Genomic DNA, 21916 nt, shown 5'->3' with positions numbered 1-21916 from the left:
AATGAACGATTTGTAATTAATCTAAATTAAAAACAAAATAACGAAATATAATCTGATATTTTGACAAGAATTACGAAATAATATGGATGTTCTACCTACTTTCATAGACTATAAGACTATTCATATGTAAGATGACATTTTCATAATTTAATTTTTTTATTAACCTTCGCACACTCTTATTAAATAAGTTATTGTTACTCTATAAAAATAGTATGAATTAAACAGAATTGGGCCGAGATTTATATTTACGATCTTTTTTGACGTTAACTAAATGTAATGTCTATGTAGGAGAGGTATTGTAACGCTCACAGCTCCTAAACCAAGCATCGCAGTCACAGGGACACTGTTGTATTCAAAAAAAAATCGCATACACCTATTTTTATTTGCCTACGTTATTTTGTTGGTCTGGCGTCTGTTATAGTAGTTTATTTAATGAATTTTTTGGCACGAGTGGACTATTTTAAAACGCGTGTGAAACGGCCGTTTTAAAGGCTCACGAGTGCCAAAAAAGGCCCAATTTACATACGGACGAGTTGAATACATGGTTTTTTTGTTCGGCGAGCCCCTTAAAGGCTCCAAATCGCTTAAAATCTTTAAAATTAACTTGACGTTTCGTATTGACAAGTTGTGACATTTATCAAAATCCGCTTACACAGGAGAAAATTTTCAAATTCTGACAGCGTCGAACAAAAAAATATTTAACGATTATTATCTGAGTACAGTAATTATGGTCTTTATTTTAGTCACAAGAATGATAAAGTAGTATAGTATACCTACAATAATTGCAATTAGTTTATATTTCTTAAGAAAAATAAACAAACTGACATCGCAAGTTAATGTTGTAATTTCATTTAGTACTATTTTCCTGTTTAAAAATATTTTTCTTATCAAGATGCATATCTCAGTTGTGACTGATTTCTTTATCTAAAATTTTCCCGTTATTCTAGATGATTTGTTTGTACCAATAAATAGCACCAGTTGTATATTATTCAAACAAGTGCACTCGGACCATCAGTCAGAGTTAATTTGTACAGCGACTAGTGTAGTAGATAACTTTGATGACGCATCTGATTGTGACTAAAGGAGAAGTGGAAAGATCGGGGACTCCCTCATGTGACAGGAAACATTGTGAACTAAAAGTTTGGGTGATGGAATTGGAAATGTCGTCGACAGGGAGTAGTGAAGATCTGAAAGAAAATGGAGAAAGAAATAAAGAACCAAAGTACTTTCCAAATCATATTTCGCCAAAAGAAGTTCAGCAAGGCTTAAAAAGTGGACAGCTCGTCAGAGGAGTGTTCAGCGTAAATCCGAAATTCACAAAAATGTGTTTTGTGGAAAGTGAGTGTTCACAATTCAATTATGTGATCAGCTCTTTAATTGGCAGGAATCGAGCGATGGACAAGGATGAAGTGATTTTGAAAAAGAAGTCGGTTCTGAACGACCAAAAAACGGAAGTGGAGGTTGTGCACATTGCCAAGAAGGTGAGTCCCGAGTTGTCACATTTCAAGCTCTAGTTGTGTTATCTTAGGTGCACCCCAGATCCGCTGTAGGTTATCTGAAACCCTTGGAAGGAAATAAAAATTTTGCGTTGTTCTCTCCGAGAGACAAGAAAGTTCCAAAGATGCACATCCACAAGTCCCACTGGCCGGCTGATTTTGAAACAGACCCCGCCCGCTTCAAAGACATTCTTTTCTTCGTGAAAATGTCAAAATGGTCCAAAGTGAGACAAGCGCTTGGAGAAATCGTCGAAGTCTTGGGAGTCAGTGGAAACTTCCAAGTCGAGAGAGTCGTCGTATTGAGAGAGTTCTGCATAAATCCAAAGTTCGACAAAGCTGTGCTTGCGAAATGCGTCCAATGGAGTCAAATGGAGTGTTACAGAGAAGACTTGAGGCGCAGATGCGTCTTTACCATCGACAAATCTGGAACCGCAGACATTGACGACGCTCTCTCGTGCGAAGAGCTCTCCAACGGAAACTACGAAATTTCTGTACACATCTCCGACGTTTCGTACTACTTGAGAGAGCACACTCAGGTGGACGAGGCAGTTAGGGATAGAGCTACATCAGTGTATTTGATGGACCAAGTGTGCCACATGCTCCCAGACGAGTTGCGTTCAGAGTGTTCGTTGTTTCCTGGATGTAACAAACGCACATTCTCAATCTTCTGGGAGATAACACCCAACGGCCAGATCGTGAAGAGGCGAGGTGTCAAAACTGTGATAAATTCGTGCGCTAGACTGACCTACACCCAAGCCCACAAGCTAATCGACGACGCTTTAGACGAACCCGTCCAGGTTCTGAACGGTTTCACTCTTGCTGATTTGAGCAAATCACTGAAGAATTTGCACAAAATGGCGTCCCTCTTGAGGAATCACAGGAAGCTCTACTATGGAGTCAGCACCGGTCACGTGAAAGCGTCGTTTCTGTTCGACGCAAGCGGGGAACCACTCGACATCGTCAACGAAGACAAGGTACCGACACAAGAGCTGGTCGAGGAGTTTATGCTCTTGGCGAACGCCACAGTGGCTCAAAGAATTTACAGAGAGTTCCCCGACTTGGCGCTGTTAAGGTAGAGGAGTTTGCACAATTGACAAGTACTAATTTTTGACTTCACAGAACACATGCAGGTCCCATTCCAGCTAAAATGTCTAAGTTGAGGAACAAACTAGCTGGTGTGGGCATCCACATAGATGCGTCATCCGCGAAAGAGATCCAAAAGAGTCTCGACAAATATGTCGGCGATGATGATCTAGGTAGTGATGAGTCTGTTTTGGATGTTTAAAGCTTAGAGACGTTTTCAGGACGAATTCGTGAGATAGTCCTGAAATGGTTGGTGCACAACTGCATGAAGAAACAGAAGTATGTGTGCAGTGGCAGTTGCAAAGAACATTCCAATTTGGGACACTTTGGTCTTGGTTTTCCCGTATATACTCATTTCACGTCGCCTATTAGAAGGTATGCTGATGTTATGACCCATCGACTCTTAGCAGCATGCTTCAAATACACTCCGAAGCCCGAATGGAGTCCGGCTCATGTTGCAAACATCGCCAACAATTGTAACAACAAGGAAATTCAAGCGAAAAGTGCGCAGAAAGCTAGTTTTGACTTGTTTTTGAATTATTACATAGAGTGGCACCGACCTTACGTCCAGACGGGTGTAGTGTGTCGCGTTAAGGAACAATCCTTCGATGTCATAGTCCTGAAAACTAGGAGTACTGTGAGAATTTACACTAATGTACGTATTGAAGAGTGGTGGCTCAAATGAAGACTTGACTGTTGCAGACTTTCGACGACGAGTGGGTTTGGACGTCTGAACGCGTTGATGGAAACGAAAACTCTAGATCGTGGAGGATGCAAATCAAATTCCCAAAAACTATCACGGAACCAGAAGACTCAATTGTTGTGGACCTTTTTAGCTTGGTCAGGGTCGAACTGGCGAAATGTGCCAGATCAAATCAATTAAAAGCTAAACTGTGCAGGCCGTGAGACTGATTTTGTAAATACATTTTTTCGAAACATGTGTTTTTATTGCGCTGTACGTCAACATTATGCAGTTGTGTCACTGTACACCAGGACCAGATGTTTTTGTTTACATTACATGACACCTGTCAGTTTTGTAGGTTATGTTAACGGTACCTTCACCTCTATTTTGTTATAAAATGTGATTAATATACGCACCAGTTGCGTTGCCACGGTAAATCGTAGACGTGACACATCTCGATGATGAATTTCAACGGTCCAAATTATTTGTGGTGGTTTTTTGTGACTCTGCTGTGCTCCGGAGTTTCCAAAGAATGCACAAAAAACGGGAGCGACTTTGAGAGTTATCTTGGGACGAAAACTCCGTACAGAATTGTGGCTAACCAAAACTCCAGCGAGATTAAATATGAGGGTACGTATTCTAGAAAAACAAGCGGTTTTGAAAATGTGACCTAACCTATATTTAGGTTGCCGCGCCGAGAAATTGTGGGCAATGGTGAGGCACGGCACCAGGAACCCCAATGCGAAACTCATAGACAAGATGAACACTAGGCTCGTGGAGATTAGGGACTTGATTTTAGAGAATCTGTCAAAAGCAACAGGTAAAACAAATCTTGTGAAGTTCTCTTAATTTGTGTGAAATTCCAGATGACATTAGCAATCTTAACTTGGATTTGTTCCGTTCCTGGACCAGCAAATTGAAGGACAAGGACGAAAAGAGACTGACTCATGAAGGTGAAGATGAGATGCTGCTCCTGGCTGAGAGACTACAAAATCGCTTTCCTAGTATTTTGAGCAATGTTTACAGTGATTCCTCAATCAAAGTGAGTTGAGGATTTGAGGTAATTATACAGTGTAGGTCGACAAATCTGACGCATGCGCAAATGATTGAATGTCACGTATGACCCGTATATATTGAACCCAGTTTTAGATTCACTGAGTTTCGGAATTTCATTTGCGCATGCCTCAGATTTGTCGACCTAAACTGTATAATTACCTGAGTTGAAATTGATGTGCAGAGCCACTTGAATAATCGGGTAATTTCAGTTAAAATTTACTGCAACCCAAAGGACCAAAAAGAGTGCTCAGGCTTTTGCTGCAGGACTCTTTGGCAGAAACGTTGTCAAGGACATTCGGTTTCCAGAGCCACTCACAAAGGATCCAATCTTAAGGGTAAGGAGAATCACTTGTCAGACCCACAGTGCAATCCGTTGTTGCAGTTTTATAAGTTATGTAACAAGTGGAGGAAAGAGGTCAGCAAAAATCCTGCCGCAGTTGCGGAGAGAAGAAAGTTCGAACAGAGCGAGTTTATGGCAAAGACTATTGAAGCAATCAATAGAAGACTGGGATTTAGTGATGAGCTCGATTTGAGTAAAATGTTTTGACTTGTTCTGCTCAAAATAATTTTGTTTTGTTTAGATGATATACATGCCATGTACATGGTTTGTAGCTTTGAGACGGCTTGGCACAAGAGGAGGAGGTCACCTTGGTGTTCAGCTTTCAGCACCGACGATTTTAAAGTAATTTTTCAAAAAATAGTGAAGTTATTTTATTTTGAATTTTCAGGCAATGGAATACGCTGAAGACTTGAAGTACTATTGGGTGGACGGTTATGGTCATGAACTGACGTACAAACAAGCCTGTCCTGCTCTAAATGATATGCTTGAATTCTTCAATAAGTACAGCTTCCAACAGTCACGTAAACTGAGACTTACCTGGACTGTTTCAGTAATGCAAGTCTTCCAAAAGCCACAGTGTATTTCACTCATTCAGGCACTTTACTGAAGATGTTGGCTCATATGGAGTTATACAGGGAAGAGGAACACTTAAGAGCTGCAGATTTTGCTAAACATTCCAATAGGAAGTGGCGCGTGAGCCAGATAGACTCTTTTGGGACCAATTTAATATTTGTTTTATTCAAGTACGGAGATGATATTTGTATTTGAAGCGTCTTTATTGCATTTTTTTAGCTGCCAAGGTCAGGAAAAAATCCTGACACTGCATCAAGAGGACGTGATCCGCATGCCAAGCTGTCCTGATTCGGATCTGTGCGATATCGACAAATTCACCGAGTACTACAACGCCAGCGTGGAGTGCACGTTCGACGAAATGTGCGACAACGTCCAGTAACTACTTTTACATATTCTGACAAGTTAATTGTTAATAAATTTTTATATTCGATTTGAATTTGAATTGGCGCCCGAAGATGGCGTCTTGACAACCGACGGACTGACAGTGACAGATCGACCGGATCGACCTAAGACCTAACCTAACTTACTAGTTGATAGTTGTGGTGTTGACTAAAGATGTGACGTTTAACCTATTTCACAATATTTTTTAATAATTCGTTCATCCTAAAAAAAAAATTAGTAAATAAATGGCAAATTCTCCGGGACCAAGTTCATCTAAATCAATTGACACGGACAAAGGCAGAGAGTCGAATTCCGAGACCCCAGACGTGAAGAAGAAGCGCACGAGGCGCAAACCGAGGACAAAGCCGAAGAAAGAGTCGAATGGCGCGACCAAGACAAGCCCCACCGCGGAGGGCCTCGTGTTCACCCCGAATTTCGTCGTCAGACCTGTGGAAGAGCCTTTGGGGGCGGTGTACCGGCACCGCGACAACTCGACCCCCATCAATCTCAAGTCCTTCATCAAAAACGGTGTAGTTCCTTGCGTTTTCCGGACGAAACCGTCGGTCTGTGATCCCGGCAGTAGCTTAAGTCTCCTGCAAAAAATCGGAAAATTAGCGATCAACGGCGTCTGTTTGCCGAACGCTTCTAAGTCTAGTCCGAAGCGGGCGCCAAACAGCGCCGTCCCAAGTGTCGAAAAGAAGAAGAAAGACAAGAAGAGGAAGGAATCTGCGTACTTTTCGAAGCACCTGAGCGAAGACGAGGTCGACGTCGGTCTCAGCAGCGGTAAATTGATGAGGGGGTTCATCAGGGTAAACCCCAAGAATTGCAAAGAGTCGTACGTCGGCAACGAAGACGTGACGAAATCGGATTACGTGATCGGGTCGGTGCTGGACAGAAACGGGGCATTGGACGGGGACGAGGTCGTGTTGAGGTTAAAAACGATCACCGAGGAGAAAAAGTTGATGGAGGTGGTGTACATAATCCAGCAGGTGAGTCACAAATTTGGTGCGTTTTTCTCACGGGCTAAACATGAAAAGTAATTAAAGTAAATGTGATAGAGAGATCAAAGTCCAGATTTTTTTACACAGTTGGGGAAGTACCTACCTCCATCTTCTTCCAGATTTGTACCAATCTAAATTCTTCCACGACGTATTAAGGCATTGAATTGTTTCTTAAACGGAGTGCGGCCACTTCACATTTTTCAATGTCGTACATTTTTCCAAAACACGTATCAATTTGATAAGATTACATTGTTATTTCAGTCGTCCCAACTGTTTTCATCTTCAGTCAGTACATGCGATTATAGGAACATTTATTGTTTAACCAACATGAATAGATAAATATTATAAATACGGGGTGATCAAGAATGACTGAGTCTGTTGGTAACAATGAAATTTGGCAAATTTAAAATTTACCAACGAAGGTTAATTTTTATAATAGTATAAACATAACCTGCATAACCAAGAATGTTTTTAATGTGATCTCAAGTTAAAAAATCCGGTCAGTGCGTGGTCAGTGCCAATTACTAGACAAAAATCACCAGTATTTTCAATTGTTTCATTGCCAACAGACTCAGTCATTGTTGATCACGCTGTAGATAAATAATGATAATTACAGGGAGCAACAATAGTTTCCAGTACAATAGTGTCGCAGCCTTGTGTATTTGTGATTTTTTAATCCAAATTTTTGATTTATTAAAATGACTACCAACTTAAAAAAGACAAAAAGTCGAGATTTCATTCCGACATACTTTCCTAAATATGTATCGAAAGAGAGCGTCCAGTTCGGTTTAAAAACTGAAGATTTCGCGAAAGGATTTTTACGAATTGATTCAAACTTCCCCAACATGTCCTACGTTGAAAATCCTTTGAGGCCTGATTATGTTATCACGTCAGTTGTCGATAGAAATAGTGCGCTAGAAGGAGATGAAGTAATTTTATATTTGAAGGCAGTAAGAGCAGACAAGAGATTGGTAATGCAAGTAGTCCATATAACAGAAAAGGTAGAGTTACGTCATTTAAATTGCGGGAAAGAAACAAATTACTTTTTATTTGGAGAATAATGCAACACCGTTGCAGTTCCTGAAGTGATAAGAGATTGCATTTGTGTTAGGCTTATCAGATTGCAAAGGATAAGAGGATTGTTATCAGATAACATTTGTATATTAAAAATTTTTATTTGTAAATTTTGAAGGTTAAAACATGGAATGTTTTGTAGGTCCATCCGCGCACAGCGGTGGGCTTCCTGGAGCCCATCAAGAAAAACAAAGACTTCGCCCTGTTGACGCCGAGAGACAAGAGAATTCCAAAAATGAAAATCCCCAAGATAAGTTGGCCCCAAGGTTTCGCCTCCAACCCCGATCTCTACTCCGACATAATTTTCCTGGCGAAGATATCTGAATGGCGCGAGGTCCAGTTCGCCCTCGGCACTATCGTGGAAAACCTCGGTCTGAGCGGCGACTTGAAAGTCGAATCGTCGGCAATTCTGAAAGAATTTTGTCTGGACACGACGCCGTTCGACGACACCATTCAGGAATTCCTCCCCCAGTCTCACACCATCCCTCCGAAGGAGTTCACGTACAGGGAGGACATCAGGAAGGAGTGCGTCTTCACCATAGACCCGTTGACAGCTCGAGATCTGGACGACGCCGTCTCTTGCAAAGAATTGCCCAATGGCAACTACGAAGTCGGCGTCCACATCTCCGACGCGTCGTTTTATCTCGCAGAGAACACCCCGTTGGACAGGATGGTGAGCCACAAGGCCACCACTATATACATGGTGGACAGCGTGTACCACATGCTACCGGTGCAGTTGTGTCTGCACTGTTCGCTCCTCCCCGGCATGGACAAGCTGTCGTTTTCGGTGATCTGGGAACTGACGCCTGTCGGCGAGATCGTGAACTTGCGCATCGTCAGGACCGTGATGAATTCGTCCGCCCAGCTGGCCTACGAGCACGCTCAGATGATGATCGACCAACCGGGGAGAAGTTTCACGCAAGACGAACTGCCGACCGTGTACAACGGATTCACCGCGGAAGATCTGAGCAAGAGCGTGAACAATCTGCAGAAAATCGCTGTTCACTTGAGGGAGAAGCGCCTACAGAACGGGTCGCTCAAGATAGATCAAGTGAAGATTGCTTTCCATTTGGATGCGGCGACCGGAGAGCCGCAACAGTTTTGGATCTATGAGAACAAACCGGCGCACAGGCTTATCGAGGAGTTCATGCTGCTCGCCAATATGACGGTGGCGAAGTGGATCGAGGAGGCCTATCCAGATCTGGCGCTTCTGAGGTGAGACTTTGGGTGGAAGCTCTAGGTGGCAAAATATTTTCGATTCTAATGAGCCTGCACTTGCTTTCAGATTGCACGAAGCCCCCAAACCAACGATGCTGGACGAGCTGCAGAAGTACATGGAGACCATCGGGATCCACATCGACATATCGTCGTCGGGGGGCATCCAGGCCTCCCTGAACAAATACTCGGGAGACGATTTTCTAGGTACAGTTCGAGTCCGTCGCCTCGACTTTACTGACGCCCCAATTTGCAGCGCAAACCCGCATGATGGTGCTGAACCACCTGCTGGCCAAGCCGATGAAGCGGGCGCGCTACTTCTGCGCCGGCGCCATCGAAGAGACCACCGAATTCGGCCACTTCGCCCTCAGCATACCGATCTACACGCACTTCACGTCGCCGATACGGCGCTACGCGGACATCATGGTGCACCGGCTGTTGGCGGCTAGCTTGAAGTACCGCGCCAAACCCAACTGGACGCCGGAACACGTGGGCCAAATTGCCGAAACGTGCAACCGGCAGAAGTACCTGGCGAAGCGCGCCGGCGAGGCCAGCTCGGACCTCTACCTGGCGCACTACATCGAGAAGAACCAGCCCTACGTGCAAGACGCCGTCGTGGTCGACACCAAGGAGAGGTCGATCGACGTCATCGTCTTCAGCACGGGGAGCGTGGTCAGGATTTACACGAACGTAAGTGTGGTGGCGCGGAGGGAAGAGTCATGACGAGATTCGTTGCAGAATTTTGGGGAGAACGTGACGTGGAAGTCGGAACAGATCAAGATCGCGGGGCAGGACGATCCCGGCGCCAAGAAGATATGGAAGATCTGCGTCAGGTTCCCCAAGACTAAGAAATGCGAAGAGGCTTTTATGGTGTTGGAGATTTTCACTCTGGTCAGAGTGGAACTGTCGAGGAAGCCCAAGACGAACAAGTTGGAGGCAAAACTGCTCAGACCGGTGCCGCAGCTCAATCTTTTATAACTTAAACCAGATCCATTACATGTCATTTTTAAAGGTTGATTCGTGTCGTTGATGATTTTTTTACGCCAAGTAATGACAATCGTGACTCCGTGTTGTAAAAATTTGAAAACCCTAACGCGTCGGTTTTATTGTGCAAACGTAACTTCCATATTTTATAATAGCTCGTGTATAAAATTGTACATATTGAAGGGATTCGGTATTATAATTTTTTTAAACGACTGAACACGCCTGTTTTTTTATCCTAACCAAAACTGGGGCCGTAGATTTCGCATTTAAATTGTTCGAAATGAGGGTTGGCAACACTGTATTTTTACATGACAAGTGTTGGTGGTGTTGGTCTTGTGGAGATGTTGGTGCGGTCGAGTTCATCAGTTGCAAGCATTTTTACTGTTCCTGAGAGGGCGCCACTATACATTTGTGTATTTGGCTGCTTAACCGCGTACAAATCTCATTTTAAAAAGAATCGTAATTTGTATGTTACATACACTACTTCAAAAAGTAGAGTATTGATAGAAAAAAAAAACATTAATACGATTTTTCATTCATTTAATTTAAAAAATATTCGTTTTTTGGTAGAGGGCGCTACTATACTTTTGGCTTTTGAAGGAACAGACAGTTCAAGGAACTCGACCAGCCGTATTAGAGGCTTCGACTCTTATTAATCTAGGAAGCCGTGGTAAGATGCCTATTTGAGCGCGGCAAGTGAAGGAAAATCAAAACGAATATGATAAGCGCTAATGTTTAATTTTTGGTACTGTCCGTTTGACATAGTCGGACGCGAACATGGAGGCTCCACCGCGGTAACACTCGTATGTCCAGTTTGCAGTTTTATGAGGAATATAAAAGGTTTGTAACATATTTTTTGTGCATAATACAAGTCACTACGTTTCATATTGACGATAGTTAAGTAACTAGAAAAGGGGCGACGTTCAAAGTTTCGTAAAGTTTAAAGTTGGCAACACGCACTCGATTGTTATTGATTGTTATGTGCTCCTGTACAGATTTAAGATTCCCACAAGATGTTTCTTTAATTATTTCATGCGAAAATATAGGTTAAAACTAATCGAAATTGATTATATAAATGTTAGGTGTTAAAAATTCAAGGTCATGCTGTCAAATTTCTTCGTGATTAGTTCAAACAAAAGCGAGACACATTTGGTTGTTTCATAATTTATATTTATTTTTAAAAATAAATAAATTTTGCAACGGTTAGATGTCGATTTTATTGCATTTGAATATTTTCCTTATGTTGCACAACATTACGTGAGTTCGACAAAATTGAAACGCCATTTACTACTTTTTCATTTATTTACATTTGCGATATTACATTTACATAAAGAAATTATATACAAACTTACGTAAAATATACATCACAAGATATAAAATATGTAATTACAATTTGAGATTTCAACTATGCGCCACTCACTTCTTGCCTGCTTCATCTTCGGCGTGCGGCTTCTCAATCCTGGTGATGGGAATAGTCCTACCCTGCTCCTCTTGTACAATCCTGGGCGCCGTGATGGACAAAATCCCGTCCGGCGATAGCGTCGACTCCAGCTTGTTCAAGTCGTGTCCTTCCGGCAGGACAAACTTCCTGACGAAGTGCCTCGACACGCACCCATACTTGTCCTGTTGCTCCTCGTGTTTGCCCTCGACCGTGACTACGTTGTCGGACACTTGGACGGTGATATCTTCCGGTTTGAAGTGCTGAAGATCCATGCTCGCCTGGAATTTCTCTTTGCCGAAGCGCATCGAGGATTCGACGTCGTGGTTGGCGATCAATTGGCGCCAGGGCCTCCAGTAGCGCATGAGAGAGCGCATTTCTTGAGATATAATCGGGTGGTAAAACATTTTGCGGGAATTGTTTGGACTTGGAGTTAACGCGTTTGGATTTTGATTAACACTGGCGCGGAGCGCGCACCAGGTCCTATTTATACGCATGTGGAAAATTCCTGAGGGTTCTGGAACGAAGCGCATTTTCCGGTATTTTCGCGAAATAATAGAAATACATTTGTTGGAATGTTAATTAGGCAATGCGTTCCAGAAGATTCTTTACCCATCGTCAGATCTGTAACGTGTTTTTTTAAATTTTTATTCAATCAAATTAAAAGGCGCGCCATGTTTTTCAAACGTCAAACATTCTGAAACATTCTAGCGTCCATCGGATCTAGTTCTAGTAATTCTCGACCATTCTAGAATAATCGCAGAAAAGTAGAGATTTAAGTCCGCCACTTACTTTATTACGTTGTGTATAATTACCGTTGAACAAACTAAACAAATATGAAATTTAAACTTTTGTTGGGACTTCTTTTTGCGACAATGGTTGCAGACTCAAAGTGAAATAACCCGTCGAGCTGCAACATTTCCCCACTACCAACGTCGCAATTCTAGAATTCTCCGGCGTCCGGCGATTTTGTGATTTTGTTCAGTTTGTTTATTGCTGTCGAACTATTAGTTGTATTGTTTTCGTTTTGTGTGAACGAGATAAATAAACATTCTGCGTGTGTCTACGTAAAATGCCATTGATCGACGACTTCTTCCGCCACACTTTCCTCAACAGGGATTTTCTTGTTGCGCCTTTGGCCACCCAGGACGCGTTTGAAATCAGTTTGAACGTGCAACACTTTAAACCCGAAGAAATAACAGTCAAGGTCACCGAAGACAATGTGGTCGTTGTGGAAGCCAAGCACGAGGAGAAGAAAGACGAAACTGGGTCCGTCTTGAGACATTTTGTGAAAAAATGTGTCATTCCGAGCAGTTATGATGGTAGCAATGTCAAGTCGCAATTGTATTCTGACGGAATTTTGACAGTTAGGGCGCCTAGAATCAAGAGCGGTGATAATAAAGGGCGCAGCATTCCAGTGACCAGAGTCAAAAGTGAGAAGGCTTCTTTGAAATCGAAATTATGAAATCAAGGAATTTAGAAAAAAAGGTGTTTGTTGATGGTTTTTATTTTTATATTTGGGTTTATTGCGTTAAGTGTTATGTAATTGTAGGAAAAAATGTAATAAAGTAGTAAAATAGTGAACATTTGGTGTTTTTGTTCAGTTTTTATCACTTTCCAGAAAGATCAGCCGTGGATGTTGGTTTTTTTTTTTTTTTATAAAAAAAGTGCAACTCATTCTGATAAGTGATGGAGTATTTACAAAAATAAAAGGGTAAATAAGACATTATAGAAACTAGAATAGAATTAATTGATTTTTTATAATAAAAGCCAAAAAAGTGGAGTCAAAATTTATATTTGGGTTAATTTAAGTAACAAAATATATCACATTTTAAAATAATGTTCAAAATTCGTTATAATACGTCTATAGAACTAGAAAAACGGCAAAATAAATTAAAGAATAAAAATGAGAAAATCAATGCAAAGGAAAAACATATTTTACCAAACACATGAAAAATAAACAGTTTTAATGCAAATTAATCCTTCTCTTCTTTTTGTGCAACAACTTTCGACGGCTGCCCCGTCTGAATCACCGGAATTCTCCTCGATTCTTCTTTCTCGTCACTGATCTTTGGAGCGGTGATCGTGAGGACCCCATCAGAAGACAACTTCGACTCGACTTTGTCCACGTCGTGCCCCTTCGGCAAAGCGTATCTTCTGACGAAGTGCCTCGAGATGAATCCGTGTTCGTCTTGTTTTTCTTCGTGTTTTCCTTCAACCGTGATCACGTTCTCGGCCACCTTGACGGTGATTTCGTCCGGTTTGAACTGTTGCACGTCCAAATTGACCCGGAATGTATCTTTGTCGAAGCTGACGGTCGATTCGGAGTCCCTCTGGGAGACCGCGGAACTCCAAGGCCTCAAGTAGGCAGCTGGACAACCCATCAGACTGCGGAATTCACGAGGAATCAACGGCGACAAGAGATCCTCAGGGTCCAGGTCGAGACCAAAACGTTGGTTGGGAATTCTCGATGGGCGAGAATATTCGAATGGAACGCCGAACAACAGTAGAGACATTTTCACAAATTTTCTCTAGTTATCAACACTGGTTAACTCGTTACAATTGCTTAACACTTTGCTCTTGTTTTCTGGTCGTTCTGTTATTTCAAACTGAAAGAGCGCGGTCATCGACTCTATTTATACGAACTGACAAGTTCGAGAATGTTCGGATGCGGATTGAGTTGAACCGCGAACATTCTTATTCACAATCTTGTTTGCTCATCGAATATTGGCACTAGAACGTTCTTGACACTTCCAGAATAAAAAAATATTTTTACACTTCTGTTCACGGAAAAAGCATACAAGTCTTGGGAGAGATTTTTATTATTTTTTGGTTATGTAAATTTACTTGATATTTGAGTTAAGAATTTACAAATGAATTTTCATTATACCAGACTTAAAGAAACCACAATAAACCTTGAACATAAAGAATAATACTTCATTGAGGGGGCCTTAAGTACACTTTTACTTCGACTGAAATTGAATTATTTCAATTATCTGCCACTGACAATGACAGTGACATCAGGTACTCGTAAATCTGATTTACACAAGCAAAATGTAAGTGTATGCTTTTTCAGTGAACAGAAGTGACGTGTAATATTTAATAAATGTCACTTCAAGAATTTAATTTTTTTGGTGTATTAGGTAATGCATGAAGTAATAAATAATAATATTGTGTTAAATAATCATGAAATATTCCTGGTTTGAGACGTTAGTATAACAGTAAAGAACAGCATTTATACAGGTGGAAATTGTTCTTTAAAATTAATTTTTATCCTTAACACTTCTTGTTCGCAAATATCTTTAACTGAACGGTAGTTATATTTTGTCGTAATCATTTAAACCAGAAATAATGTTTAATTATGAAAGAATGAAGAGAAATTGTCAAAAAAATAGGTTTTATTCGTAAGTACAAGTGACAAAATCTGCTGAACTGTGTTCTAGCAGCTTCTCGAACCATCCAACTTTAGGGAATGTGGGCATAAAAAACTCGGAGATGTCTACAGTGTACAAGTTAAGACTAAAATTAAATAAACAAATATTGTATAAAATAAATAAAGAGATACCATTGTATAAATCAGTTATTGGGTTTAAAATAAATATTCTTGTTATTTTATTCCCAGAAATCAAGACGAATGGAACGATGATACGTTGAAAGATCTTATCACTTGCAGAATCCCTCAAAATTATTTATTTAACTAGCAGTTTTATTTATTACGTTTTATTCTTGAAGTATAGTTAATATCATTTTCTTATTACCTACTGCAGTTTTAAATTATACTGAAAATAACGAAAACATTAGTAGAAAGACTATTTCAGTGCCAGAACAAGCAAGCGACAACATTCCTTGGGCTGCACTATTCTGGAATTGGAACATTCGGGAAATTCGACGTTTAAATAATCCTAACATGGAAGTTATGGAACGCGCCCGTCTTCACCTCAGTCGTGAAATGCACAATAAATTGAAACAACACAAGAACAATTCACCGAATTTTCTTCACAAAACATTTTATTTCAGACAGTTTACTCCCAACAAAAATTTCAAAGAATTTTAAACCAACAGAGGCGCATCTCTGGACCCTGAAGAATCACTTCTTGTGTCGCCGATGATTCCCCGACAGTTTCGCAATTTAACAAGTCCAGAGTCCAGCAGGATATTGGAGAACCTGGCCCTTCGCAGTGTAACACAGCACAGAGAGACAGAGACTCTGCATCGACCGTGAACGTCTCCAAAGACCACTTCCAGACCAATCTGGACGTGCCACAGTTCAAACCGGAGGAGTCTGTGTTGGGCGTAAAATCAAGGTCGAATCAAGAAGAGAAAAAGAACGCCGATTTATTTTTTGTGAATCGGATTTAGGAAGAGTTTTTGTATGTATATGTTTTAGGTATGTCTTTGCAGCTAAATAAAGCGTTATTTTCTGCGACACCAAGAGCTAAATACATATATCATAATTCAGAATAAGTGGCATCGCGGTAGGCTTTGGAAATTCAAATTTACGTTGGCAACAAGACCCTTGCAATAATACCCTAGTTTCGATGCTGTTGGTAACCTTCGCTTTTAATTTGGCCTTGATATTATCATTGGAATCGTTTTGTGTTTATTTTCTTGTTATAAGTATTTGGAATTTCCTTGTTTCATTTATGAAAAGTGTATTATTTGTCTGGGGGTTATCTCTGCTGTGGGTGAAAACCATGTCAAAATTATGTAACGCATAACCTCAGAATAAAGTAATGACGGTTTCACATGTTTACTAAATTTTTTGACATAACATAAAGCTCACTTTAGAGAATCAACGCCTACCGCGATGCCACTTATTCTGAATTATACTATATTATAATATTCATCTGCGGTAAAACTCATTTTGAAAACTGTCACAATTTAATTGACATTTATTTTACAGTAGTAGTTTATTTGACGAGTTCGTGTGTCAATTGGGCTTTTTTGGCACGAGTGGGCCTGTTTAAAACGTGAGTGAAAAGAGAAAATTCTAAAATTCTGACAGTGTCGAACAAAAAAGGTTTTTTTTTCGTGGCTATGATATGTTAACAATGTTGCCGCGTTTAAAAACTGCTCCCCCACACCAAATTTCATCATATTTAACATGATATCTATATATTGAGGGCACCTTTGAGAGTTGACACAGAATTATGTTTCCACATCAATAATAGGATCATTTAGTTTTACAGGTAGTTTAGTTGTAACTTCCAAAAGCTCTTGCGCGGTAACGAAAGGTCGAAAGCAAAAAAAAAAAAAGTTTTTCTTCATGTTACCCTAAATTGTATACCTTGTTTGGTGTCCGTCCTTTTTGACACACCGGATATACCTACATACAATGCAACAATACCAATTTGAAGTAACTCTTAAACATGTAAGTTGGTTAGATGTTCCTGGATAGTTCCTGGGGACAAAGATCAAAGCTACCAAGCATATATAAAGCAGAAAGTACTAAAACTCTTCCAATCTTCTAATCCACTGATAATAACGAACTGGACTCTGGTTCACACTTACAAGTGAATGTTGTTATAATTACAGTCGCATGCAAAAAAAAAGTAGACAAGAAGTTTTCGACTGCTCGGTCCAGCTTCCAGTTTTTCGATTTTAGTTGGCAGCTGACTACGACTGTATTCTTGGTTGCGTAGCCGAATGCGAAGTTTTCGGTATTAGAAAAGCCCGTAGAAAAGCCACATTTATACAATAACATTTTGAGGAAAAACAATTACAGGAAATCGTTTTTGTCTACTTTTTTTTGCATTCGACTGTACGTGGTAGAGCTGTTCCGGTTTTGTATGTACAATAAATTTCTTTTTCTACTCATGACATTGAAATCAATCAATCAATTTATGTCAATTCCGGTGGTTTCAGCCACTCCCACTAGTGATTGAAATTGTCGAAATATAATATACCGGGATTTTAGGCTGTTCGATATTCAATTATTGACAAAATAACTGTCACTTAATCTTTAATTTTTTTTTTTTAAATAATAAAAAATAACTTTCTCTGTTGCTCTCCGTGTTTTTGAACGTACCCCGATCTGTCACTTCTTGTTGACACTATCTTGTTTACCTGTCAGTGTCAGGTTAGCAATAGGTAAACAAAATGTGCGACCTCGCTGGCCTCGTAATTATCACAACGCTCCCGAACCTACCCCAGTTTAACGTTAAAATTTTCAGTGCGAGCAGGAGTCCACCCCCACCAAATTACTCAAAGCTGTGAACAACCAGAACCTTGAAGAGCTCAAGTCCCTGACGGCACCTGACGTGCCGGTCCACCTCTTCAAGTACAGCAACGACGACACCCTTTTGCACATTGCCGTAAGAAAAAAAAAGTACTAGCGACAACCATATCCGCCAACAATGATTTTTCTCTTAGTGTTCCAATTTTAGAACATTTATTGAGCTTGGGCTCGCTCGACATCAACGCCTTCAACAACTTGGGCAAGACGCCTCTGCTGATGGCCGCGATCGAGCCCAACTCGCAGATACTGAAAGCGCTGATCGAGAAAGACGCCGACTTGAATTTGGGTGACCCGGACGGTAACACTCCTTTGCACTACGCCGCTTATTACAATTTCGTCGACAATTGCGTCGTCTTGTTGGAGCGGGGGGCCAACGTCAACGTGCAGAACAAGAGGGGGTTCACGGTGCTGCACGTGGTGTGCGGAGTCCACACAGAGCTCGAGCTGGTGGCGATGTTGATGTTTTACGGCGCCGACGTCAGTATACCCTCCTCAGACGACAACGGCATCGGGTACACTCCGTTCGAGCTGTGCCTGATGCACAACAAAGTCACGTTCCAGAAGTTTCTGCTGGACTACGTGATGGACGAGGTGGCCAAGACGCCCATCTTGTTAGGGGCGCTGGTCGGGGCGATGGAGCACCGCGCCGAGCTCTTCCCAATCATAGTCCAACACGTGTCGGAAGTGATCTACGACACGGACGAACTGCGAATTTTCCTCAACAAAATCATGTACTTCAAGCCAGAATACTTGAGACTCTTCATCCAACATTTCGACTACATCGTCAAGGCGATCAGAAACGTCGACACTTGTCTCATGACCAGCCCGTCGTTCTACATCGAGGAGCACCTCACGGGCTACCCCCGCACCTACTCGAATCTCATTGAGAACCTGTACATTATCTTCGACGAGCCCCTAGCTTGCTACTTCGTCGAGAGCGTGAACAAAGCGCATAAACCCAACATCCTGTCCACGCTGGTGCACATCTGCTTCAAGCAGAAGTTGCCGATAAAGTCCCTCAGTCACGCCATCTACCATCTCCTCAGCTATGGAGTGGAACTGACCCACGAAATCGTCGAACAGATCTACTACTGCTTCGGGGACGGCGAAATGTTCAGGACTCTCCTGCACATGGACATACAGAAGACCGCGGACTATTGGTCGAGGGCGCCGCTGCCGGCGATCATCTACGACGTCGCCGTCAAAGACGTGGACACGTTTTTGAAAAAGCCGAATACCTACGATCGCGTAGTTTTGGAGAAGCTGGCGAGTTTCTACGCCGGATGTCAGGTCAAAGAGTTCTGCGTTAGCGTCGAAAAGGACTTGTCAGAGACAGTGGAAAAGTTGCCAGACGTGCCTTTGCTGCTTGAGCTCGCAAGAAACGCCGCACGCAATCACATCGTCCAGGTGTACCATGTGAAAAACTCGAGACAGTATTGCACGGTACTGGATTTTTTGCCGTTGTGTAACGAGTATAAAGCGATCCTTTCGTTCCAAAAAAAACTGTACTCTTTGACCTGAATTATTTTAATAAAGTTGTTTTTCCATTTTTTTTGTGTAAACTGTAAGAAATACAGCCTAAATTTCCAAAACTAGCATTTATTCACACAACGTACAAATCGTTCGACAACTCTAAATCGACTGACTTCTCTCCCATTCACCTGATTACGTCTCACATTTTTTTGCCAAGCGTGCAAAACATATCGGTACTAAAAACTATAAAGTGTTTTTCTCAGAAAACCGTCGTTTTCTTGGATTGTACGCGTTTTTTGAATTGTGATGTGTACATTTGACCTACGCGTCAAACGAACAGGCGCACCAACGTTACAAAACTAACATGTCGATGGAATTCACAATATTTCGAATTGTCAAAGATTACTTGCACTGGAGAAAAGTCGCCTTCATTGTGATACATTTCAAATATGTCAATATTTTTAATTGAGAGGTTAAAAATTGAGGCACAAAGAAGCTCTGTACAAAATGTTTATGTTCAGAATCGAATCTAGCAGAAGATGGAAAAGATTTTTGCGGTGTTAGTTTCACGCACCCAGCGTGTTCATGATCATCCTTCAGTTGAAAACATTTTGTGTAAGTACTCTTCAACAAAATGGATTCCAATTTTTTTCTGTTGGTAACATTCTGCTAATAACTTTCTGTTAGACATGGTTTATTGGGTGATGCACCGAACTGACGAAAGTGATTGCAAACATTTTATTTATATAAATAAATAGTAGTTTATTTGACGAGTTTGTGTGTAAATTGGGCCTTTTTTGGCATGAGTGGGCCATTTTAAAAGGCGAGTGAAACGAGCGTTTTAAAGGCCCACCAGTGCCAAAAAAGGCCCAATTTACACAGGAACGAGTTGAATAAAAGGTTTTTTTGTTCGACGAACCCCTTAAAGGCTCCAAACCGCTTAAAACCTTTAAAATTAGCTTGACGTTTCGTTTTGACAAGTTGTGACATTTACCGAATTCCGTTCACATAGGAGAAAATTCTCAAATTCTGACAGTGTCGAACAAACAAATTAGTAAATTACCTAAAACAGTATATTTTATTTAGTATCAAAAGAATAAAAACAATACATCAAAATGTTTCGTCAGTTGAAGATGCGCACCTTGAAAGTGACCACTTCCCCCACTATAAACTCAGCCATTTGATCCTTTTGGAAGTAGCAATAAGTGTGAGGGTCCGTGAAAATCTGGTTCCTCTTGATCAACCTCGAGCAGGGCTGCCTCGCCAACAGTTTCCTTCCCTTAACAGTATCGAGAACCTCGATCTCAAACTTGAAGTCATCCTTGAACGGTCCTATTAGCTGGATGGTCCACAAAATCCTGTCGTCAGCTGCTCTAACGCAAATCAGTCGAAACAGTCGATTGCAGAACTTAATTATGTCACATTTCATTTGCTGGCGTGACAACTGTTTGCAAATTATGGCTGAATTCGGTATCAGTTCTTGATGGTTGATCTGGATGTGGTCGACCAGATCCATCACGACTCCTTTCCAGGCGCAAGATGTGAACTCGGCGATGGGACAATCCAAGTCTCCGTGTTCGCAACACTCTTGGTGCTGTTTGATCTTCTCCCCTTTGCAGACGTAATTGCAGCCGTTCTTCTGGTACTTGCATGGATAGTCGAGCAAGTTGGCCATTTTATCAAGATTTACGTTTCTCACGGGTAAGGTCCGGAGACAACTGTTGCATGAAGAGTTGTGTTGTGGGCTGCAGTCGACACACATGGGACTTGAATTTTTGGCGCAGTGGTAAATCGGCGGTATCACCAACCCGGAACACGACAAACACTTCAGCAACGACAACATTTCATGATTGGTCTTTTCTTGGTCGTCGGTACTGATTTCGTCACCGAACTCGATCCTGCCCACAACGAACGAGGAAAGCTCGGTACGACTTGTTACAGATTCAAGACAGAATTCGGTGGGGTTCATTTCTTCGTAACTTGTTGTTTTGAAGTCGATCGATGCGCGTTTGTTCCCATTTGCAACTCTTAACTGACACGTATAAATCTTGACCGACAGTTCGTATTGACAAGTATAAATTAAACATTGCAACGTTTTGTCACTCGAGTCGTACTGTATTTCGAACATGAGCAATATTTTGTCACGGTCGACAAGGTAGTGGTACTTGCTGGAATACGACAAATCTATTTTGAACTCGCCGTTCTTCAAAAACATGTTGTGGTGTTCGTTTTGACAATGGTGAAACACCGTGGGACGAGACCCTTTCCAAGAACATGAAGTTGGTGTACGGACGGGACACGGAATTACTAGAAATGGACAATTTTTCTCGTGTTCGGGAACGTCTTTGGGGAAGAATTGTTCGTGACAACCTTCGGATTCGTATCGGCATGGGAATTTGATGAATTCGCAGATGGCTTCAAACGAGATATTTTTTATACACTGGGTACTTTGTGGCACTTCACATCGTCCGCAAAAACTGCGTTGATTGTTTATGGAGATGGATATGGGAAAATACGATAAATATTGACCACATAACGTACATTTTAGTTTGTCTATAGTTTGGTTGGAAGTTGAGTCTAAGAAATTCATGGGAAATATAGAAAAGAAAGATTTGGACGAAAATGATATCTTGTCGGTCTCACTGCGACATGTGACGTATGGAGTCGTTCACTTTCACTGGAAAAATCGATAACATCGACTTTTTGCTTAACCTAACTTTATTTTTGCTATCATGACCTTAATCATGGTATCTATCAGGTGCGGAGTACGTTCAAAAACTCAGTCGTTACTGAAGGAACTTTTTTTAAATAGAGAAAACAGTCTTATATTTTTTTTTGTTCGACACTCAGAATTTGAGAATTTTCTCCTGTGTGAATGAAAT

The 21916-nt window shown here is 41.3% G+C and overlaps 8 protein-coding genes and 1 long non-coding RNA gene across 13 annotated transcripts; 5 read left to right on the top strand and 4 right to left on the bottom strand.

The window, feature by feature from the left end:
- The first annotated feature begins 893 nt into the window (after nucleotides 1-893).
- Nucleotides 894-3517, top strand: LOC138139375 (DIS3-like exonuclease 2). Its single transcript, XM_069059636.1, has 5 exons — nucleotides 894-1481; nucleotides 1529-2568; nucleotides 2616-2752; nucleotides 2801-3234; nucleotides 3282-3517. Exons 1-5 carry the CDS (start codon nucleotides 1059-1061, stop codon nucleotides 3483-3485), a joined length of 2238 nt encoding a protein of 745 aa, XP_068915737.1. The 5' UTR covers nucleotides 894-1058; the 3' UTR covers nucleotides 3486-3517.
- Nucleotides 3518-3563: 46 nt separating this feature from the next.
- LOC138139378 (multiple inositol polyphosphate phosphatase 1-like) lies at nucleotides 3564-5660 on the top strand. Its single transcript, XM_069059640.1, has 9 exons — nucleotides 3564-3891; nucleotides 3947-4081; nucleotides 4128-4303; nucleotides 4527-4652; nucleotides 4700-4850; nucleotides 4899-4999; nucleotides 5046-5158; nucleotides 5209-5400; nucleotides 5450-5660. Exons 1-9 carry the CDS (start codon nucleotides 3720-3722, stop codon nucleotides 5607-5609), a joined length of 1326 nt encoding a protein of 441 aa, XP_068915741.1. The 5' UTR covers nucleotides 3564-3719; the 3' UTR covers nucleotides 5610-5660.
- A 133-nt stretch (nucleotides 5661-5793) lies between these two features.
- LOC138139383 (uncharacterized) lies at nucleotides 5794-6929 on the bottom strand. 3 transcript variants are annotated; one of them, XR_011162279.1, is made up of 3 exons: nucleotides 6716-6901; nucleotides 6346-6634; nucleotides 5794-6204 (listed from the first exon to the last, which is right to left on the bottom strand). It is a non-coding gene; the product is annotated as an uncharacterized lncRNA (long non-coding RNA). The 3 variants fall into 3 exon arrangements; XR_011162277.1 differs by having other exon boundaries at nucleotides 5794-6634; nucleotides 6716-6929; XR_011162278.1 differs by lacking the exon at nucleotides 6346-6634 and having other exon boundaries at nucleotides 6716-6929.
- LOC138139374 (DIS3-like exonuclease 2) lies at nucleotides 5857-10102 on the top strand. Of its 2 annotated transcripts, none has more exons than XM_069059634.1 (5): nucleotides 5857-6600; nucleotides 7829-8901; nucleotides 8972-9108; nucleotides 9158-9591; nucleotides 9640-10102. In XM_069059634.1, the coding sequence occupies exons 1-5, from the start codon at nucleotides 5857-5859 to the stop codon at nucleotides 9877-9879; spliced, it is 2628 nt and encodes an 875-aa protein (XP_068915735.1). In that variant the 3' UTR covers nucleotides 9880-10102. The 2 variants fall into 2 exon arrangements, with proteins under 2 accessions (XP_068915735.1, XP_068915736.1); XM_069059635.1 differs by lacking the exon at nucleotides 5857-6600 and adding an exon at nucleotides 7297-7613.
- Nucleotides 10103-11168: 1066 nt separating this feature from the next.
- LOC138139381 (heat shock protein 27-like) lies at nucleotides 11169-11803 on the bottom strand. Its single transcript, XM_069059642.1, has one exon. The coding sequence runs from the start codon at nucleotides 11728-11730 to the stop codon at nucleotides 11302-11304; it is 429 nt and encodes a 142-aa protein (XP_068915743.1). The 5' UTR covers nucleotides 11731-11803; the 3' UTR covers nucleotides 11169-11301.
- A 592-nt stretch (nucleotides 11804-12395) lies between these two features.
- LOC138138584 (heat shock protein 23-like) lies at nucleotides 12396-12788 on the top strand. The gene has a single exon (XM_069058574.1). The coding sequence runs from the start codon at nucleotides 12396-12398 to the stop codon at nucleotides 12786-12788; it is 393 nt and encodes a 130-aa protein (XP_068914675.1).
- A 314-nt stretch (nucleotides 12789-13102) lies between these two features.
- LOC138139382 (protein lethal(2)essential for life-like) lies at nucleotides 13103-13949 on the bottom strand. The gene has a single exon (XM_069059643.1). It carries the CDS (start codon nucleotides 13837-13839, stop codon nucleotides 13300-13302), a length of 540 nt encoding a protein of 179 aa, XP_068915744.1. The 5' UTR covers nucleotides 13840-13949; the 3' UTR covers nucleotides 13103-13299.
- Nucleotides 13950-15378: 1429 nt separating this feature from the next.
- Nucleotides 15379-19111, top strand: LOC138139376 (uncharacterized). 2 transcript variants are annotated; one of them, XM_069059638.1, is made up of 3 exons: nucleotides 15379-15710; nucleotides 17497-17637; nucleotides 17696-19111. In XM_069059638.1, exon 3 carries the CDS (start codon nucleotides 17778-17780, stop codon nucleotides 19080-19082), a length of 1305 nt encoding a protein of 434 aa, XP_068915739.1. In that variant the 5' UTR covers nucleotides 15379-15710; nucleotides 17497-17637; nucleotides 17696-17777; the 3' UTR covers nucleotides 19083-19111. The 2 variants fall into 2 exon arrangements, with proteins under 2 accessions (XP_068915739.1, XP_068915738.1); XM_069059637.1 differs by lacking the exon at nucleotides 15379-15710 and adding an exon at nucleotides 17332-17443 and having other exon boundaries at nucleotides 17497-17651.
- Nucleotides 19112-20089: 978 nt separating this feature from the next.
- Nucleotides 20090-21787, bottom strand: LOC138139377 (uncharacterized). Its single transcript, XM_069059639.1, has one exon. It carries the CDS (start codon nucleotides 21622-21624, stop codon nucleotides 20158-20160), a length of 1467 nt encoding a protein of 488 aa, XP_068915740.1. The 5' UTR covers nucleotides 21625-21787; the 3' UTR covers nucleotides 20090-20157.
- Nucleotides 21788-21916: the final 129 nt, after the last annotated feature.

This window comes from Tenebrio molitor, chromosome 9, assembly GCF_963966145.1.
Source record: "Tenebrio molitor chromosome 9, icTenMoli1.1, whole genome shotgun sequence".
In the NCBI taxonomy this organism is placed as follows: Eukaryota; Metazoa; Arthropoda; class Insecta; order Coleoptera; family Tenebrionidae; genus Tenebrio; species Tenebrio molitor.
Note: the sequence above shows the minus strand (reverse complement) of the source record. Positions and strands in the feature narration are given on the sequence as shown.